We start from the raw sequence: 17173 nt of genomic DNA, 5'->3' as shown, positions 1-17173 counted from the left end.
TATAATGAAAGAATAATTTTATTCAAGCAATATAAAGTACCTTCCCTTCAGTATAGTCATTTTTTGACCTCCTCATTTGTATTTTACCGTGCTAGTTTTTTTGGATAAGTACTTGAAATTCCCCTTAACCATGTTGAATACAAACAACTTAGAAGGCTGTCTTGCTCAGAGCACTTGAAAATAATCTCACATGGCGTTTATGTATCATGTTTTGCATCTGAGGAGAGTTGGAGATCTAGGGTTTTTTTTTACATAATTGCTTGTCCATTTTGGGGAAACCAAAATTTGTGGAGCAAATTTAGTACATAATGAATGAAAAAAGAGGAGAATAAAGGAGGCACGTGCTGCTTGCCATTGGAGAGTTCAGGTTTGTGTCAAAGATGTATTGAAAGGTGAGGTGATATGGGTCCAGGAAACCTTAAATGAATTTATTATGAGATATTAATGTATTTACTTGCTGATCAATGGCAAAATTCTCGAACCCTGCATCTCGGTTTGCTGTGTTGTAGGCATCATGCCTTTTTTTTAGGTAAGTGAAAAGCTACCTATTCTATGCTTTGTTCCACCGAAAGTTTCGTAATTTTCTCTCTGTAAGTGAGGAATATTGTCTGAAACTTTCTAAAAATAATGCTGATTTATTCCCTGTATCGAAAAATTGAAATAAGATAGGAGATTTTAAAACACTGAAACAAAAAAAAAAGTGGTTTGGTTCTGCAATATCACTGTTGTGGTTGTGATGTCAATTAAAAATCAATCTCAGAAGTTTTATAATTTAGATGTCAGTTACATAAATATCACTCATCCAAACGTTAAATTTACTGTAAGGTCAATACGTTCTAATTCTTTATAATTAAAATCGATTTAAGTTCCTCCTGAAATTCCTTTACAATGTGATTCAGGCCAAATATCCTAGGTAAGTAGGTACTGAAGCAAGCTCAAATTAAAAGTTTCAATCAAATTCGATTTCTCTAAATTTACAATAAAGGTGTTTTATTAACTTAGTCTTTAGCATACAGCTTACGGGCCCCACACAAAAAAGCCTTCAGTATTTTTTAACAAAACAGAAAAAAAGTCCGTCCGGTAAACTTCATCTTGTGCGCACTTTTGAAGCTCGGTCGATCCGTTCAAATTATGCCGCCATTTGAATGTACCGTCACCGCAGCCAATCAGATCCCAGTTTTTTGTAAACATTACTCGAGATATCGTTGGAGGTTAGCTTTCGAGCTTTAGTGCAGCTTTGAGTGAGAAGCCCTCAGATTTCAGTGCTTCGTGCTTTCAGTTTCAGCTCGTTACAGCGTGCCGTCAGTTGAAGCTGAAGCCGCAACGCTGTTACAGCCGAAGTGCATGCCGTATGCATGTATCCGTGAGCGAGGTCGCGTCCAGCTCCGCGATGTAAAACGAAATTCGACCCGTGCGCTTCATCCAAATTTTTTTCTCTTTCACTCGCTTAATTATGCAAATTATCTGGTTGCATTCCATCCATCGTTTTTCTTCTAGCCAAGAGCCCTTTGCCTGTATTACTTAAAATACGCAGTGTCATCCTGTAAAACACGTTAGTGTCAGTGCACCATGTCCGGCGATGCCCATGTGCGGAAAAGAGGCGCTGATAAACGTCGCAAGAAAGGTCAGTTTTTCGCATCTATCAATCAATTTTAATCATTAGTTCGAAAGTAAAGCAAGTCAATTGTTAGTCTACGCTCCGGCCTTTTAGTATCATCAAATTCCACACTGCCTTTTTGTGCAACTTCTGCTCCTAAGTCACAGTGCACCCAGCTTATCACGGACTATCAAGGATTAGACTGCGAAAACACATATACCAATCACGGTGTCTCTAAATCCTTGTGCCCATTTTATTTTTAAGGGAGGCCTAACTAACTTCATAGCTGGAAGTATTCACAGATAATGCTTTACACAGAGTACTTAAAAAAAATCACCCAAATTTTCAAGATCTGACGCTGAATAGTTTTCGACTTGGAAAATGAAGTGTGACAGGAAGTTTCTACCGCTGCAAACTGTGATACTTAATTGTCTCTGCCGTTTCACTGTCAATGTGCTTCACTCTTTTTTTATTCATTTTATCTATACCGACAAGTAAATGAGCTGCATTGGTGATGGTGCATGACAGAAAATTACAGGTAGAAATAAAGACCGGAAATTTTTGGTGTGAACAAGAACATTTTTACCAAAGAGCGATCAGCAATAATCAAGTTTTTACACTCATAGTAATTCATGCCACTAGGGACCCTTCTAAATTAACAAGCTCTAGAGAAGGGAAGGAGAAGAGTGTTATATCTCTTTTAGTAGGGTAAGCGTCAGAAAAAATTGGACTGACTCATTGACAGCAATTTGTCACATCTGCCCCAAAGAATACAGGGATATTGTCAGCACAGCCTATGGTAGATAGAAAAAAAGTAGGAAATTATTTGATTTATTTTTCTTATTTGTTACTTAAGCCAGGAGATCCTTGAAAATGGAAAAGTCAATTTTTGTGGGGCTTATGACTAATTTATTTGAGTATTGCAACACTGCCTTCCCACCCTCCAGTGAGATTTTAAACTGATGCCAACAGGTTCAAAATCAAGGCTCGTCATCATAAGCATGTCTAATTTAAGTAACCCCATTTCTGTTCAATTGCAAGACAAAACATTTGCAGTTTGAAGAATGGTAGCGCATGAAAATATTAAATGAGTACCTCTTCCTCTTATTCATTACTGCAGACAAAAAAAATCACACTGCAAAAGAAAAAAGACAATCGGAGTTTGATTAGAATTAACAGGAATATATATGTATACAAGGGTGAGCCACATTGGCTATGGGACATAACAGAAAATTACAGGAAAGACCAGAGGTTTAGAAAAAGTGCCTTCATTTGAATATGGAGGATTAGGCATTGGCAGAAGTACCTAGTAATTTTTTTTTTGTTTGGGGGGGGGGGGGGGCAAAACGTACCTCCTCAAGGAGGTCTGGGATGCAGGAAGGCATCTCATGAAAGGGGAGTCTCGGGGCATCCCCCCCCCCCCATCTCTGAGGGGGTTCAGGGAGTCTCCTCAAGAAAAAGTCTGCAAATTGAGACATCTCAAAAGCAGTTCCACCAATGTATTCAGAGAGGACGACAGAAATTGCATCCAGTCATTTTCATGTTAAAACCCTTACTTTTTCTGAAAGAGGCCGGGTAGAATTCGGGTTGGGAGGGGGGGGGGGGGGGGTGAAAAGTGGGTTTTAGACAAGAAAAAAGGTGGTAGACTTTGCAATGAGTGGCATTACACCTGTTTTTAAATTTAAAAATCTACCTGTGTAGAACTGCTGAAACACATTATTAAAGCTTCATTTATATCTTCATTGTATCCGGAAGGTTTTCTTCAAACTTCTAAAAGGTCGAGGGATCTCTCCAACTAATAATTGATGAATGTCAGACTCTCCATCCATTTTTTGTTGTTTTTCTCTTTTTTTCCTCTCTTTTCTTCTTTTCTATAGAAAATTCTAGTTATTTTTCCCCTCCCATACCTATTATGTCTTTTCTTGTGAAAAAAGCGTTGAGGACCAATTTTTTTTAGTTTTAGGTCCAAGCTCCTATGGGCAATATCTGGAATTATTCATTGCGTGAGGAAGCGTAGGTCCTCAACAGCGTGACGTAATTTATTAGACCATGTGTCCAATGCGGTGTCCGAAAATGATTCTTTTAGTGAGACACAAATAAACGGTTTGACGTATTTTTATTATTTTTTTTCTACTCAGCGGATCAGAATTGAAATCGGGGAAGTTAGGGAGACCATCCTTTGATACAGATTCCGACCAATGGCAATGTATCGAAATCGGAAAGCGACGTATTCCTCAGAACTTTCACTTGGTTGTAGCTTTAATTAAAGAAATTGCAATTTTGTTTCAAGATAACACACGCGTAAACTCATCGGTGGGGACGAAGGGATGGAGAGAGGGAGATCATTGCCCATTGGCCCAGTGAGTTGTTGGTTAAAAATAGAGGCTGGCTGCGACTTTAGACAGCGGTGTTGTCGCTCAATTCGAAGTTTTTAGCGTCTGCAGCGAAGTTGGACCTGGGACACTGATTTTAAAGGCACAGCGCGAAACATGCCATAACTTTAATTTTGACACACTGCCGCCGCCGCGGAGATAGTCGTATAGTTTTTAAGTATGTGGGTCTCTTTTAGTCTTTTCAAATCTGTATATTTCTTGCCGTGGTCACATCAATTACTTTCAAATACATTCGAATCCCCAAATGCAGAAAGAAGAGAATGAAAGAAAACTGTTAAATGTTAATGTAATCGATTAAAAATATATTTTAATTTTGAAAAACACCGTGAAAAATCTCGTGGATTATGAGATAGGTATCAAATTTTCTCGGAAAAATTCCCAATGGCTATTACAGATGCGAGTGATTACCGTATGTACGTGAATGCTCGTGTGTTTCCCGGGAAAGCTTAGCCGAGCATTCGTGAAAACTCTCTCTGGAGCAGGAATTTTTGGAGAACTCTTCTGTGAATGGGGATTCTAGAGTACTTTCCTGGGAACGAAACTTTCCGAGAACTTTCCTGGGAACAAGACAATTTCCATCTACAATTAGATTCCCCATCGTGTAAACGTGAGCATCGGTCAGTGCGCTGCCATGCCAAAGGAGTGACGCTGTATGAGCTTTCAAACGCTGCCAAATTTCCTTTGATGTATCACAAATTTTTGGGAAGATTTGTATAATATATTTGTCCCCTAATTTTTCTGAATATTTTGTCCGTAATTTGATCTAAAGTACCTGTAAATTATCGGGAAAATGCACACCACTTTCTTCAAAAATAAATATTCTCTGAAAAGAAAATTGGCAACATTTGAATGCAGATACGGCGTTTTTCCTTTACTTGGTAGTGGGGCTCTTGAACCGCACAGATTGAGTCGTTCAGCCATAACTTATTTATCGTGGAGGCGCACGTTATTACAAAAGACAATTCGAGAAAAAGGCACCCAGCGAGCCGATTAATGAAATTGATAGACAAAGCTATAGGCAAAGAAGACAGAGGGAAAATGGAACGATCCTGTTGGTGAAAACGGGTGGTTGCAACGGACTGAGTAAGTAAAAGGCTAACGAGCGGCAACCGTCAAGTGACCCTACAGTTTGTCTATCATTTTTCCCCTCAGACCACAAAAAACACACGTTTCAACTAATAGGATCGGCCATACTCCCTATGTCTCCTTTGTCTACAGCTTTGTCTATCTTTTTCAATAATCAGCGTGCTGAGTGCCAGAAATTCCCCGTCGACGCAACCGCAGGAGTGGTCGCGTGCAAAACTGAAAATTTGGCCGCGGAGTAGGTTTAAGAAGTGAAGCTCGTCAGCATAAAAATCGCGTGTTTCTTTGCAAAATTGCGGCAAATTTTTAACAAGAAGCATGAAAGAGGGGTCATCACTCAGAAAATGTTCGAAAAAAGAGTGTTTAAAATACGAAGACTTGTTTGAAAAATGGGCAAATTAAGAATGTTTTTGCAACACTGCGGCACTTATGTGTCAAAATTCACGCTATGATTCTGCAGCTTTCGACGGATTAGAAACATTCATGAATAGGTACACGCTTGCCCTCTAAAATTTTCAATTCATGAGGCCGTTTTCCTGAATATTCTGTGTGAGGTCAAGTGAATTCTAACTGGAGTAAAAGAACGGCAAAGTCGCACAATCTTGGCAACACCAGATGAGGCAAAATTGACTTAGTAGGGGGGGGGGGGGCATAATGGAGGTCACGCAAATTGCTATTTCGCCTTCGATTTTTGAGGTAGGTTACATTCCTTCCTCCTGTGGCAGTATTTATTTATTTGATGATTTGTGTCATGTGTCGTCTTAAAATCTTGTCACGCAGTAATTTATGTTTAACTCCACCTCGCGATTTTGAAGGTGTTTAAGTGTCTTCAATCTTCAGTAAATAGAGTAATATGAGATTAATGATAACTCATATATACCAATTCCTTCGGGGAAGTTTTCGCATTCCTACCGTGAGAATAATTAATGTAAAACCAGCCTACAACTAAGTATATCACTTTGCCTAGTTTTATTTTATCTCTAACGTTCGATTTTTTAATAGAAAAACCTAAGCATAATTTCTTGAAATTTTCTGTGAATTTCTCCAATAAAGGCGCCTTCGAATTCTATACTATGCAACACGGACATCAATGGAGTACGAATAGTTGCATCCGGGTATTTCAGTCCCTTAACATAGCACGCATTTCTATGAGTGCGACGGAAGTCAAAACGCCTTCATTTACCTGAGTATGCAACACGGACATCCTCAGAGCACGAATAGTTGCATTCAGGGGCTATTATCAAGAATGTACGCACAATATTGAAGGTCGGAATGTTCCTTAATTTTTGGTTTAAACAATAGAGCATGGGCGGAAATTAGAGAATTAGACAACATCTGATGGAGTTAAGCTAACGCCGCTATTACGTCCATTTTAGGTCAAAATTCAGGCCCTGTGTTTCGTCTCAAGTTCGGCCTAGTATCATTATTCAGGACTAGAGTTATGTGTCCATGGTATTGTGAAAAAGAACCAACTCAAGATTAGACGGTATTCACAAAAATCAGCCTTACTTCATTTCAATCTCTCAGTTCAAAAACGACCCAATTCGGGTTTTTTACGATGCTCACTTTTTTGCGTAGTAACACGCCTTCTCTCGCTGTTACGCAGTTTTTATCGTCTCCTGAAAAATTTCGTTTTTCCGAGGTGGATCCGCTCTCAAACTGAGAGATTTATTTCAATTTGCCTATTGTTCTCTCGTGTTTTATTTGTATTTAAGACAATTTTTTAAAAAAAAAATAATAATAATATAACGCCGTTATACTTATCGTAAACTGATTCAAGCCTATAAATGAGAGTGTACTCCCGACATTTATACGTCAAAATATTGCTTAGTTTTCCTTTAAGGAGATGAAACTTGAGAAGAAATTAGGCAGTGCCCGATTTGATTTTTTAAGCTGCGCACCTGACACTCGAAAATATTTCAAGCAGTCCGTTCGACGGCACACAGTGGATCGAGTCAATCAGAGAGGTCGGACAATATTTAGAAAGTTTAAACGCCCTTAACTCCGTTTATACAAAACTTTGAGGTTCTAAAAGTAGTTTCATTGGTTTCCTCGTGAAATTTTCTTGTAGTAATATCCTTTTAAATTCAAAATATGACGAATGAAACATCAAAATTTGCAGGTTTAGTCGAAACTTTCGTGTCCGACCTATCTGATTGACTCGATCCTCTGTGCGGCAGTGCCGGACAAAGTCGGTTTTACTACATCGCACAAAGCTCCATCAACTCTTTCCGTGCTTTTTGCCTCAGACTCGTTTGTTGCTTGCAATTGCAGTGGTTAAATTTGTGCATCCTCAGCCAATGCACGCTTCGGGGGAGGAGGGGGGGGGGGGGGGGGGGGCTCCGCCGTTGCGTTGGAGCGGTCAGTGGCGTTGTCTAATGCCAAAACTCATGCTTCCAACCTTAACATTTCCGGGATAATCTCCTCTCTCGCCACACCTCCCATTCTGCGTGCCGTGCTAAGGAAAAACGTCGTATGAGCCTTCAGGCGTTGCCAAATTTCCTTTGCTAAAACACAAATTTCCTTGTCAACGTATGAATATTTCTCTCCCAATCTTTCAGAGAATTTTGTTTGCAATATCACCTAAAGCTTCTGAAAATTTCAAGGAAAATATCCATAACCTTACTCAAAAATAAACATTTTATCGAAGAAAATTTGGCAACTCTCGGATGTTCATGCGGCGTTTTTCCTTAGCACGGCAGTATTCTCCATGGTGTAAACTGCCTTGCTAAGAAAGAACGCCGTATGAACATTCGAGAGTTGCCAAATTCCCCCGAATATAACGTGTATTTTTGAGGAAAGTGGTGCACATTCTTCCTTGAATTCTTAGGATGTATTAGGTTAAATTGCATATAAAATTGTCTAAGAAATTTGAAAAAAAAATATTCACAATTTTCTCAGTAAATTCGGTTTTTATTGAAGGAAATTTGGCAACGCGTAACGGCTCATACGGCGTTCTTCCTTAGCACGACAGTAAAGTGCACAGTCCGTAAAGTCGAGAAGCAACACGCGGTCTGTCTGTTTCGTTTCGTTGTCGTCAACCGATGTATTCCAAGACTATTATCCAGTGCCGTGTATGCTGCCGTCCTAAGGAAGAACGTCGTATGAACATTCGAGAGTTGTCAAATTTCCTTCAGTAAAAAGTTTATTTTTGAGGAAAGTTATGAATATTTTTCCTTGAAATTTTCAGGGGATTTAGGTGAAAATGCGAACAAAATTACCTGAAAAATTGGAAGAAAAATATTCTTAAGTTTACCAGGAAATTCGTGTTTAATGAACGGAAATTTGGCAATGCTTAAAGGTTCATACGAGGTTTTTCCTCAGCACGGCAGTATGTAGGTGCAATATTGACGGCGAAGTTGCAAAAACGCGTATCTCGGTTCGCGACGCTCACTGGCTTCCTGTCATGCCTATATTTCATTGAAAATGAGAATTTACATCATTTGAGTATAGGAAAATCCATAACTTCATCACGTAATATACGAAACGTCGGTCATATTTCCATAATCTGAATTGAACGAACTCATCTAGGATCTATTCTTTGTCGATAGCCGTATAACTAATGGAAATTGGCCCAGTGGAACGGTAAAACGAATCGTGACAAAAAGAAAATTTAGGGGCTCAGAGAGCTTATAGTCAAACCAGAGCCTCATAGAGCTTAAGCTGTGTGGCCTTTTAGCTTTGACGGGAAACGTGAAAATTAACCACAAAAGGAAAAATAACGAAAAAGGAGAGAGGGGGAGAGAAAGAAAGAGAAGGAAGTAATAGAGAAAATTCCCTGTACATCATAATTTGTGGAAAGTCCATTTGGCTCCTATCCCAGAAAATTTGCGTGGAGGAGAGGCACTGTTCGTGATAAAATTCAAGAAGTTAATATAATTACTTAACCGAACTAAATGCCCACGTTCGAAAAGCCTCAAATTGAAAGAGAGCAGGTCTTATCAAACATTTGCCGTAAGTTGAGTTGAGCTTAACCAGGTAGGTAATTGAACCAACTGCGGAGCAGTGCGTTGAGTGTCATCTGAAACTGAAGGCGCATAAAGCCAAAATCGTGTTCCTCTTATTAGGATCCACCGATTGAAGTACCTATCTTATTTTGAAGGGACATTTTTCCTTTTAATTTAAAACTTAAGTCGACAAGTCATGACAGAGATTTTAACGATCAGACATCCATTCCTTGCCCCAGAACGAAGTAAGTATCAATCGGACTAAATTTTGCGAAGAGTAACCACTATTTTTTGCTCATTAAAAAAAGTATTATCTGTATGAAGGAACTAATGGCAATATATGTTGTTCCTGGATGAGGCAAAATTGGTAGTTCCTCATTGCCAAATAAATTCAAATTCAGTCCTAACGTTGACGCTCAACGAACGCGTAGATTGCCCTCAGTTGAAATTTCGCTAAGCTTGTCTTGATTGATTTACATTATATCCAGTTCCTGGCCTTCGGGTGATATTCTGTTAAATATCATTCCACCCTGTAAATAAACATAATAAAATAATTGATTTTCGTTTAAAAAAAAAAAAAAAAAAAAAAAAAAAAAAAAAAAAAAAATTATATCCAGTTCCAGTTAGTGAATCGTGGTGCATAGCAATTGCTAAGGAAACACTTTGTTATGTACGTAACGCCAAATTAAGGTTCCAGTCCAGTGAAAGGTTTCATCAGGCGCACGACTGCGACCCACAGCGCCTTCACTTTCCAGTGACACGCCACGCTTTGCCACGGAGTTGGTTTAGTTGCCTAGCCGGCCCGAACCTAACTTGAGTCCCGTCAAAAATATTCCGTTCCTCATTTCAGTTGGAGCTTTTACGCATTGCGTAATTTTCATCAGCCGCGCGGGGCGTTTGCAAATATTTGCACACAGGATTCAAAAGTGTTTGATATAAAAAGTTTTTTTCGAGTTAAACACGGATGAAGGCGCAGAGAAGATAAAATGTGCCTTTGCGTTTGTGGGACGCAATTTGATGTTTTGATTAAAAGCTTTGTGCAGTGCAGATGGAATCAAGAGGAGCCAGATTGTGACCAGATGTGACTTGAAATTTTGACTCGGTCTTTTTGGTAGTATTCGAAAGTTAAGAAAAATCCTTCTTATTTCGATTTTGAAATCATCCAGCACGAAAAAACCAGGGCCGGATTTAAGGGGTGGCCACTTGGGCCGCGGCCAATGGCGGCAAAAGGGGGCGGCAAATGTTGTAATTTTCTCAAATGTAGGTATCAAGAAGAAAACCTGATTCACAAAAAAAATTGCAAACGAGAAAAGGCGAAAAACTCCTTCATTTCCTGAGAGTTGAAGTATAGTAATTTCTAATTTGATCGTCTTTCGGTGATACAAGAGACAGCGCCTTTGATTAGTCTAGTTGAGAGAGAAACCAAAAATGCAATTTGGCCTGGAGCGGCGCGGCGCAGCGAGCAATGATGACAAGGACGTGAAAAGAAAATGTGAAATCCTCGTCGCGCCGGTCAGCATGAAATACATATTAGCGCCTACAAGACTCCATGAATACTTCACGCATTGCGTCAAACGTAGCGCGGTCAGCAGCAGTTGACGTGAAACTCTCAGTGCCTACTAGACTACATGAATACTTCACGCATTGCGTCAAAAACAGTGCGGTCAGCAGCGGTCGCGTCGGCATGAAACGCATAGCGCCTACAAGACTGTAAGGATACTTAACGCATTGCGCCGAACACAGTGCGGTTGGCGTGGTGGCGGAAATTAAATTCATTAAACCACATTCATATTTATTCTTTCCTTATTTTTTAGTTCTTTTCTTATAAATGAAAGACCTCGTTCACACAGGGATAGGTTTACGGAACTAAATTTTCGCGCAAAGTTCCGTAAAATTTTGCCAGTGTTGACAGGGCTTTCACGAAAAATGTGCCCAACACGAGTAAACGCGTCTTATGCACCCCTCCTCCTCCGGCACGTTCACTTGATGGTTTGTATCGATGTTTCAAAACGAATGAGATGGGGCGGCAAAATACAGGCGGCCCATGGGCGGCAAGTAGGTAAATCCGGCCGTGGGAAGAACGTGACTTTATTTCTATGTTATAATAATACTGGCAATTCCTACTTTTACTTGAAGACTGTTGGGAATTTTTCATTCAAAATTTTAATTCAAAATTACTTTTTTCCCTCCGATTTAAGGTACATTTTGTTTTACTCCGTTACAACTGATGGCAGTCTCTGGCCTTGAGAACTCGGTTTGAAACAGAGCTTTGCTTTGAAATTGTACCCGAATTCTTTTATTCTCTGGCTCGCGACCTTTTACAAGTGTTCCGAAGACTCAGAACGAGTTCATTTTATTCATACGCCTCTCGGTTCCTTGCACACGATAAAAAGGACGCCTCATTGTCAGTCGTGTAAGGCAGAATTCCACGATGTTTTTACGTCTTTGTTCACCTTTGTTACCCTTGCATAGCGAATCTTTCTCGTATAACATTTTCCTACCCAGTCTACTAACCACGTGAATGCGGGAATCAGTACTTGAGTATACAAGTTTAAGTATCTAGTCTACAGCCTACACTAGCGAATCAGGACACAGGATGACGACCATTATTTTGTGTAATTAACCTTCTCTTTCGTGTGCCCTGTTTTCTGATTTAAGTTCGTATAACGGAATAGGTTGGTCTGTGTCTTAAACTGTACGGGTACGATGACTGATGGTTTAAAGAACCGTGACGTTACTAAAATTCTGGCGATATTTAATTTTTTACAGACTGGCCGTCGCATTTTTTTATGGCCATTTTAGTGAAAATAATTGTTGACGCATGAAAAAAGAGCTTTTTTATTTTGATTATTAAAAAAGTATACCAGGAGGGAAAGGCTCTGTACCTTTTTACCTTTAGGTATTGAAGGGAATATGTCGATGGCTGAAGTCGAAGAATCAGTATCTTCGATTGCGACAATCACCGCTTTGTTTTAAATTTTTAAGGAAAACTACATAATCACCACTCTTTCTTGAATTTTCATGGAATATTCTTCTTTCATTCTGACGTATTCAAAGAAATATTAAGGAGACATTTTGAACATTAGTCTTTCAAAAAAATAGTACACAATCGGAAATTTTGAAACGTTGCTGTGGACAGTAGCCATCGAATGCTATGAATCAGAATTCTGACAAGTTACCATTAGCTATTTTATTTATCGACGGTGAAACTATAAAAATGCGCAACTTGGTTTACGACGCTGCAGACATCCTGTCATAATTTATCTCGTAAAGGAAAAATACTCAACTTCATTTCAAATGGGGTGAGAACTTCCCTGATGTGTAAAATATTCTGTGAAAATCGCAAGCAACAGTGTTGGTTCGTCCTCCTTTGATAAAAAAAATTGGCCGCGTTTAACAGAAAGGAACCAAGCCACATCAGCTGTTGCCAAATTTAACCAGGAAATTTAATTTTTTGCGAGAGAACGTCTGTGCAGATTTCTTTGAAATTTTTGAGGAATTTGCTTCGTACTATGGAGAAAATTCACTGAAATTTGCACGAAAATCCGCGCAACTGTTTTCATGCAAGGAATTAAACTGCCCATAATTAGCGGATGTGGCTTGATTCCCTTCTGCTTAACGCGATCCAAATAGGAGTGGCGATTTTGAAACACCACCTAAGAGGTTCCAGTTTCACCATAGATATTGTCCCATTTGTCCATCATATGAAAGCACGAAATGTATGATCGTAAGTGCCCATGCTTTCACCGCTCTTTACCCGATGCTTGACGTCAACTTTGGGTCATCGGCAAAGGCGGATTCAGAAATTTGCCAACACCGGATTCCCCCCCCCCCCCAATTTAAACCTATGTTAAATTATATCGATTTTCGTCGGAGCACCTGGCCCATTTCAGAGTCGATACATTTCCATAGGTTTAAATGGAGAAAAACAATGTTGCCAATTTGTTGGATCTGCTAATGATCATCGGGAACAACCCGAATCAATCGATGAGGTCGTGTAATCCAGTTTTCACTGTGTAAGGTACTTTGCATTACTGACCATCGTTAAGAATATCCTAAATGCATCAAGCATGCGGAATGCACTCAGGAATCCCGCCGAGACATTTGGCATGCAGTTGCAGACACAGGTGAATGGCAAGACCCGTGCATTCTCGGAGAGGAGGCATCGATAAGGACCAATACGTCACTAATCTTTTCATCTTATTCCGAGCCGAATAAATATTCTGGTTTAAATATTTTCGTACACCATGCTCTCGGCATTAAGGCCAGTGTCACTGGGCTAAGATTAAAAATAACCTGAGCGCGCTTGGAAATTGTGGGAAATATCTCTGGGAGCTTGAACCTCTCCAAGTAGTAAATTGGGAGGGGGGAGGGGGGTTGTCAGCCGCGTGGACCGCGTCAAGTTGTCACGCGCCATGCTTCGCACCCAGGAGCAACTGGTAAACAAGAGAAGATGTTTGGTCGTACAAATATGATTTATTTTGTTACAAGCGTAGATTCTATACTCTCTTGAAAAATGATTCAGTCGGTTCCTGTTTGTAAGCATTTTAGAATGAAGATGTTGCATGTGTGAGGAATTTGCGATTTGACTGTTGATTCTTACGTAAAAGTTCGCGAGAAACACGATGGTGCCACTGGTTTTGTCTGAAATCAACTCTCAAGCTCAAAAAAAGCTCTCAAGTTGAGGCCAAAATGGAGGGGGATATTCCACCCTACCCTGAGAATCCACCTCTACATCAAGACAAACTGTCCATGCAAAGATAGTAATGCATTGACAGGGCTGCAACTTCATTTGGGACTCTAAAACTGAAAACACGCGGCATCATTGCTAATGTATTTGCTCCCTATTTTTGCATGGAGAGTTTGTCTTGATGTAGACGTGGACTCTCAGGGTAGGGTGGGATATCCTCTCCATTTTGGCCTCAACTTGAGAGCTTTTTTTGAGCTTGGAAGTTGATTTCAGAGAAAACCAGTGGCACCATCGTGTTTCTCACGAACTTTTACATAAGAATCAACAGTCAAATCGCAAATTCCTCACACATGCAACATCTCCATTGTATGCTCATGAAGAGACGCATATCGGCGGCAAAACTACCGAACCACGTATCTCGATGGCGGCGTTTGAAAATCTCCGCCCCCATTTCACTTTTTGAAGGAGAAAAAATCTATTTAACTTCTTGAAATTTTTACAGAGTTTTTCTCTGCGTATAGAGGGAAAAACACGGAAGTTTTGAAGAATTGTCGTTGAGTGGTTTTCCATTAAAAAAATAAAGTCTGACAGGAAGTCTACACTGTTGCAATCCGAGATACGTGGTTTGGTAGTTTCACCGTCGATGGTATTCTAATTTCACCATAGATTTGCTCCCGCTGTTCGTCAAGTTTAATAATATTTTTTCTTTTAAAATTCAAAGTCATTGCGCGTTATTTAGTCAGTATATAATATTGATGCTATGCCTTATTTTCTACTGGATGTCCATTTTTAACTTCTTTTTTTTTTTTGTATGATTTATAGTAGAGGGTTATGACAAGCGATCACACCTATATTCTGAAAAAGGAATTATTATCAGTTTCTTTTCGATTCAAATTAATTTTTTTTCTCCCCACGGAATCAAGAATTTTGGAAAGTTATCGTCTTATTAACTTTCTTCGAAACATTTCTCAATGTTCTTCATTTATAATTAAAAGAAATTGCACTGAAAACCTCATGTGTCGGGCCGTTTTGGCGCCAAATCTACCGCGCATACTCAGCGCGAGTTGAGCGGGAACTACCAATCGAAGCGCCTTCAATTTTTTAGCGGCAACACGGACATCCATCGCGTACGAATAGTTGTATCTCTGCGCCGTCATCAAAAACCGAAGATAGGAAACAACAAAGGTAGCCATTATAATTTCACTCAGTAAACGAACTGAAGAAAATTTTAAGCCACTTACGAAAAAATGGGTAAAAAGCGTTATAAAACCACTTCATTTATATTTGTATTCATTTATTCATCTTTTAAACCCCTTGGTTAAGAACCAAATGTGGGGCCGTGGATTCCGACTGAGTCCAACTGACCGGGTTTTTTATATTGTCCACAAATTGGCGCTAAATTGCTATATCTTGTAGAGTTCTAAATAAGTACTAACATTTTTAATGCAGCAAGGCTTCTTTGTTTTTCATTCCAGGCCTGCGCATCGCTACCAAACGGTCAAATTTTGGCATTTTTGGGTATTGTTTTGCGCTTAATGATGCAGGATTAACTCTCCTGACCTAAGGAATATTTATCTTATTTTTCTCCTGCATCCTAAGGCACATTTTTCCATGCTGCCATTCATTTATCAAAAACTTGAGTGAAAGCAGAATAAACTTAATTATTTATAATTAATAAATTACTTGTAATAATTTCAAACTTTTTTTTCCAGTTGATGACTCAACAGAGGACACAGTGCCCCTTTTAATACCTGCTCCCAGCCCTACAAATGAAGAAAACATACATGTCCACAAAGATGCACATCTTGGAGGGAACTTTTGCTCAAAAATTGTTTTCTTTGGCTTGTTTGGCACCCTCGCTATCCTTGTTGGACTCCTCATCATAGAATTTCATGGATCTGGAGATGGTAAGTAAGAGCTATCATAACACACGTATTTGAATTTTGTGCAGTAATATGAGTTGCAGCCAGAAGTTAGGTAAAAGTTTAGATCATTGATAGCAAACCACCATCACGAGAATCTTCATTTTGGCTTTTATCGCACTGGAAAAAAACACATTCAAACCAGCGAACGTAACCACTTGTTTGGATTAAAAGTTTCAATGGAAATCAAACTGGAGGTTCAAAAAGTCAATTCTGTTAAAAATGCAGCGAAGCTTACCAGCTATTGTTGCTCACAAAAATTGCACTCTAAGACTTTAAATTCAGTATTTACAGAGTAGTTACTCAATTTTTTGCACACTTCCGAAGGATTTTTTCTGCACTTCTCGGACTCAAAAATCCTCTCTCCTCTGAAAACTTTAAAATTCCCTGGATTTTTCTTTGATTTTGTTTCATCAATCATTAATGGCTTGTATTGCCATCATTAGAGCATTAAGATGACAGTTTTTCAGCAAAACTGGAGGAATTCAAAATTTCATATCAAATTTTGTATTTCAACTATCAGCTAAATCATTGCGTCGAGGCAATGCTGAGTATACCTTATCCTCTCCCCCTTCTACTTTAGTAAAACGCCATAGATAAAGAGAAGGAATGATAAGATCAGAAGAAATAAGCAGAAATTATAGGAAGAAGGAAGAGAAAAGAAGAAATTAGAAGAAGAAGGGGGAGGGAGAAATCCACAAAACAGTGAAGATGACTCTTACAATAAGCACTTGCTGAAAAGAAAACCAGTGAATAATAGTAATACTCAATGATAATTTCCACAATATTTTGACCAAGTAAGGAGTTTTCAGTTCATAATTTGTCTCACCCAGTTCTAACAGAGGGTAGTTGGAATGAAAATTCTGGAATAAAATACTGCTATTACTTGATGGGATCTAATTGATCTTCTTAGTCAATACATGATTATTAATTTTTGAAAGGATACCAATGTAGCATTCTAATTAAATACTTGGTATTGATTTCAAAAATTACTTGCTTTGACAATTCAATGATGTCTACCTACATACCAATTCTAGTATTCTGAACCAACACCTATTCTCTTCTGAGAAGGATGAAACTTAAACTGCCTTTCTTTCTTTAAAGTCATGGAATCAACTCATACGTCATCAATGATTTTCAGGCATGATAGACCTTTTTTTCCAAACATACTTAACACTTTGATCAATGCCCAGTTGTATTACATGTCTGATATGGAACAAGTAAGTAATCATTTTTGAAGATTTTTGGAATGTGGCTAAGTTATTCACACTGAAAAAAAAAAGGAATGGTTTCTCCTGACTTTGCCTCATATACCTGCTCTAAAGATCTCTTAGTGTCTAGGTGCTGATTTAATAGATCAGCACTGTATATTTTAAGTGATTAGAAATAAGTTAACATTGAAATAATGCCTATGTGTATTTTGTTATTTTTAGTCGAGTCTGCTGCTGATTCACCATGGTCTGTTATGTTGGAAGGCTGGGTTGATGAGGCGCATGACAATCATGAGCATGAGGAAGAACACAGTGTTTCAGGTAGGTAGT

At 39.0% G+C, this 17173-nt stretch overlaps 1 protein-coding gene across 3 annotated transcripts in view; it reads left to right on the top strand.

Moving 5' to 3' along the window:
- The first annotated feature begins 1235 nt into the window (after positions 1-1235).
- Positions 1236-17173, top strand: part of Asph (Aspartyl beta-hydroxylase) — a 39015-nt gene continuing 23077 nt past the window's right edge. For 2 of the 3 annotated variants that reach the window (XM_072301846.1, XM_072301844.1), the window contains exons 1-3: positions 1236-1624; positions 15423-15617; positions 17066-17164. In XM_072301846.1, the coding sequence (XP_072157947.1) occupies positions 1570-1624; positions 15423-15617; positions 17066-17164 (349 nt within the window). In that variant the 5' untranslated portion in view covers positions 1236-1569. Of the gene's footprint in view, positions 1625-11478; positions 11636-15422; positions 15618-17065; positions 17165-17173 lie in introns of those variants that run through there. The other variant, XM_072301845.1, reaches the window with a different exon arrangement.

This window comes from Bemisia tabaci, chromosome 6 (assembly GCF_918797505.1).
Source record: "Bemisia tabaci chromosome 6, PGI_BMITA_v3".
Taxonomy (NCBI): Eukaryota; Metazoa; Arthropoda; class Insecta; order Hemiptera; family Aleyrodidae; genus Bemisia; species Bemisia tabaci.
This window is presented reverse-complemented; position numbering and strand designations above follow the sequence as displayed.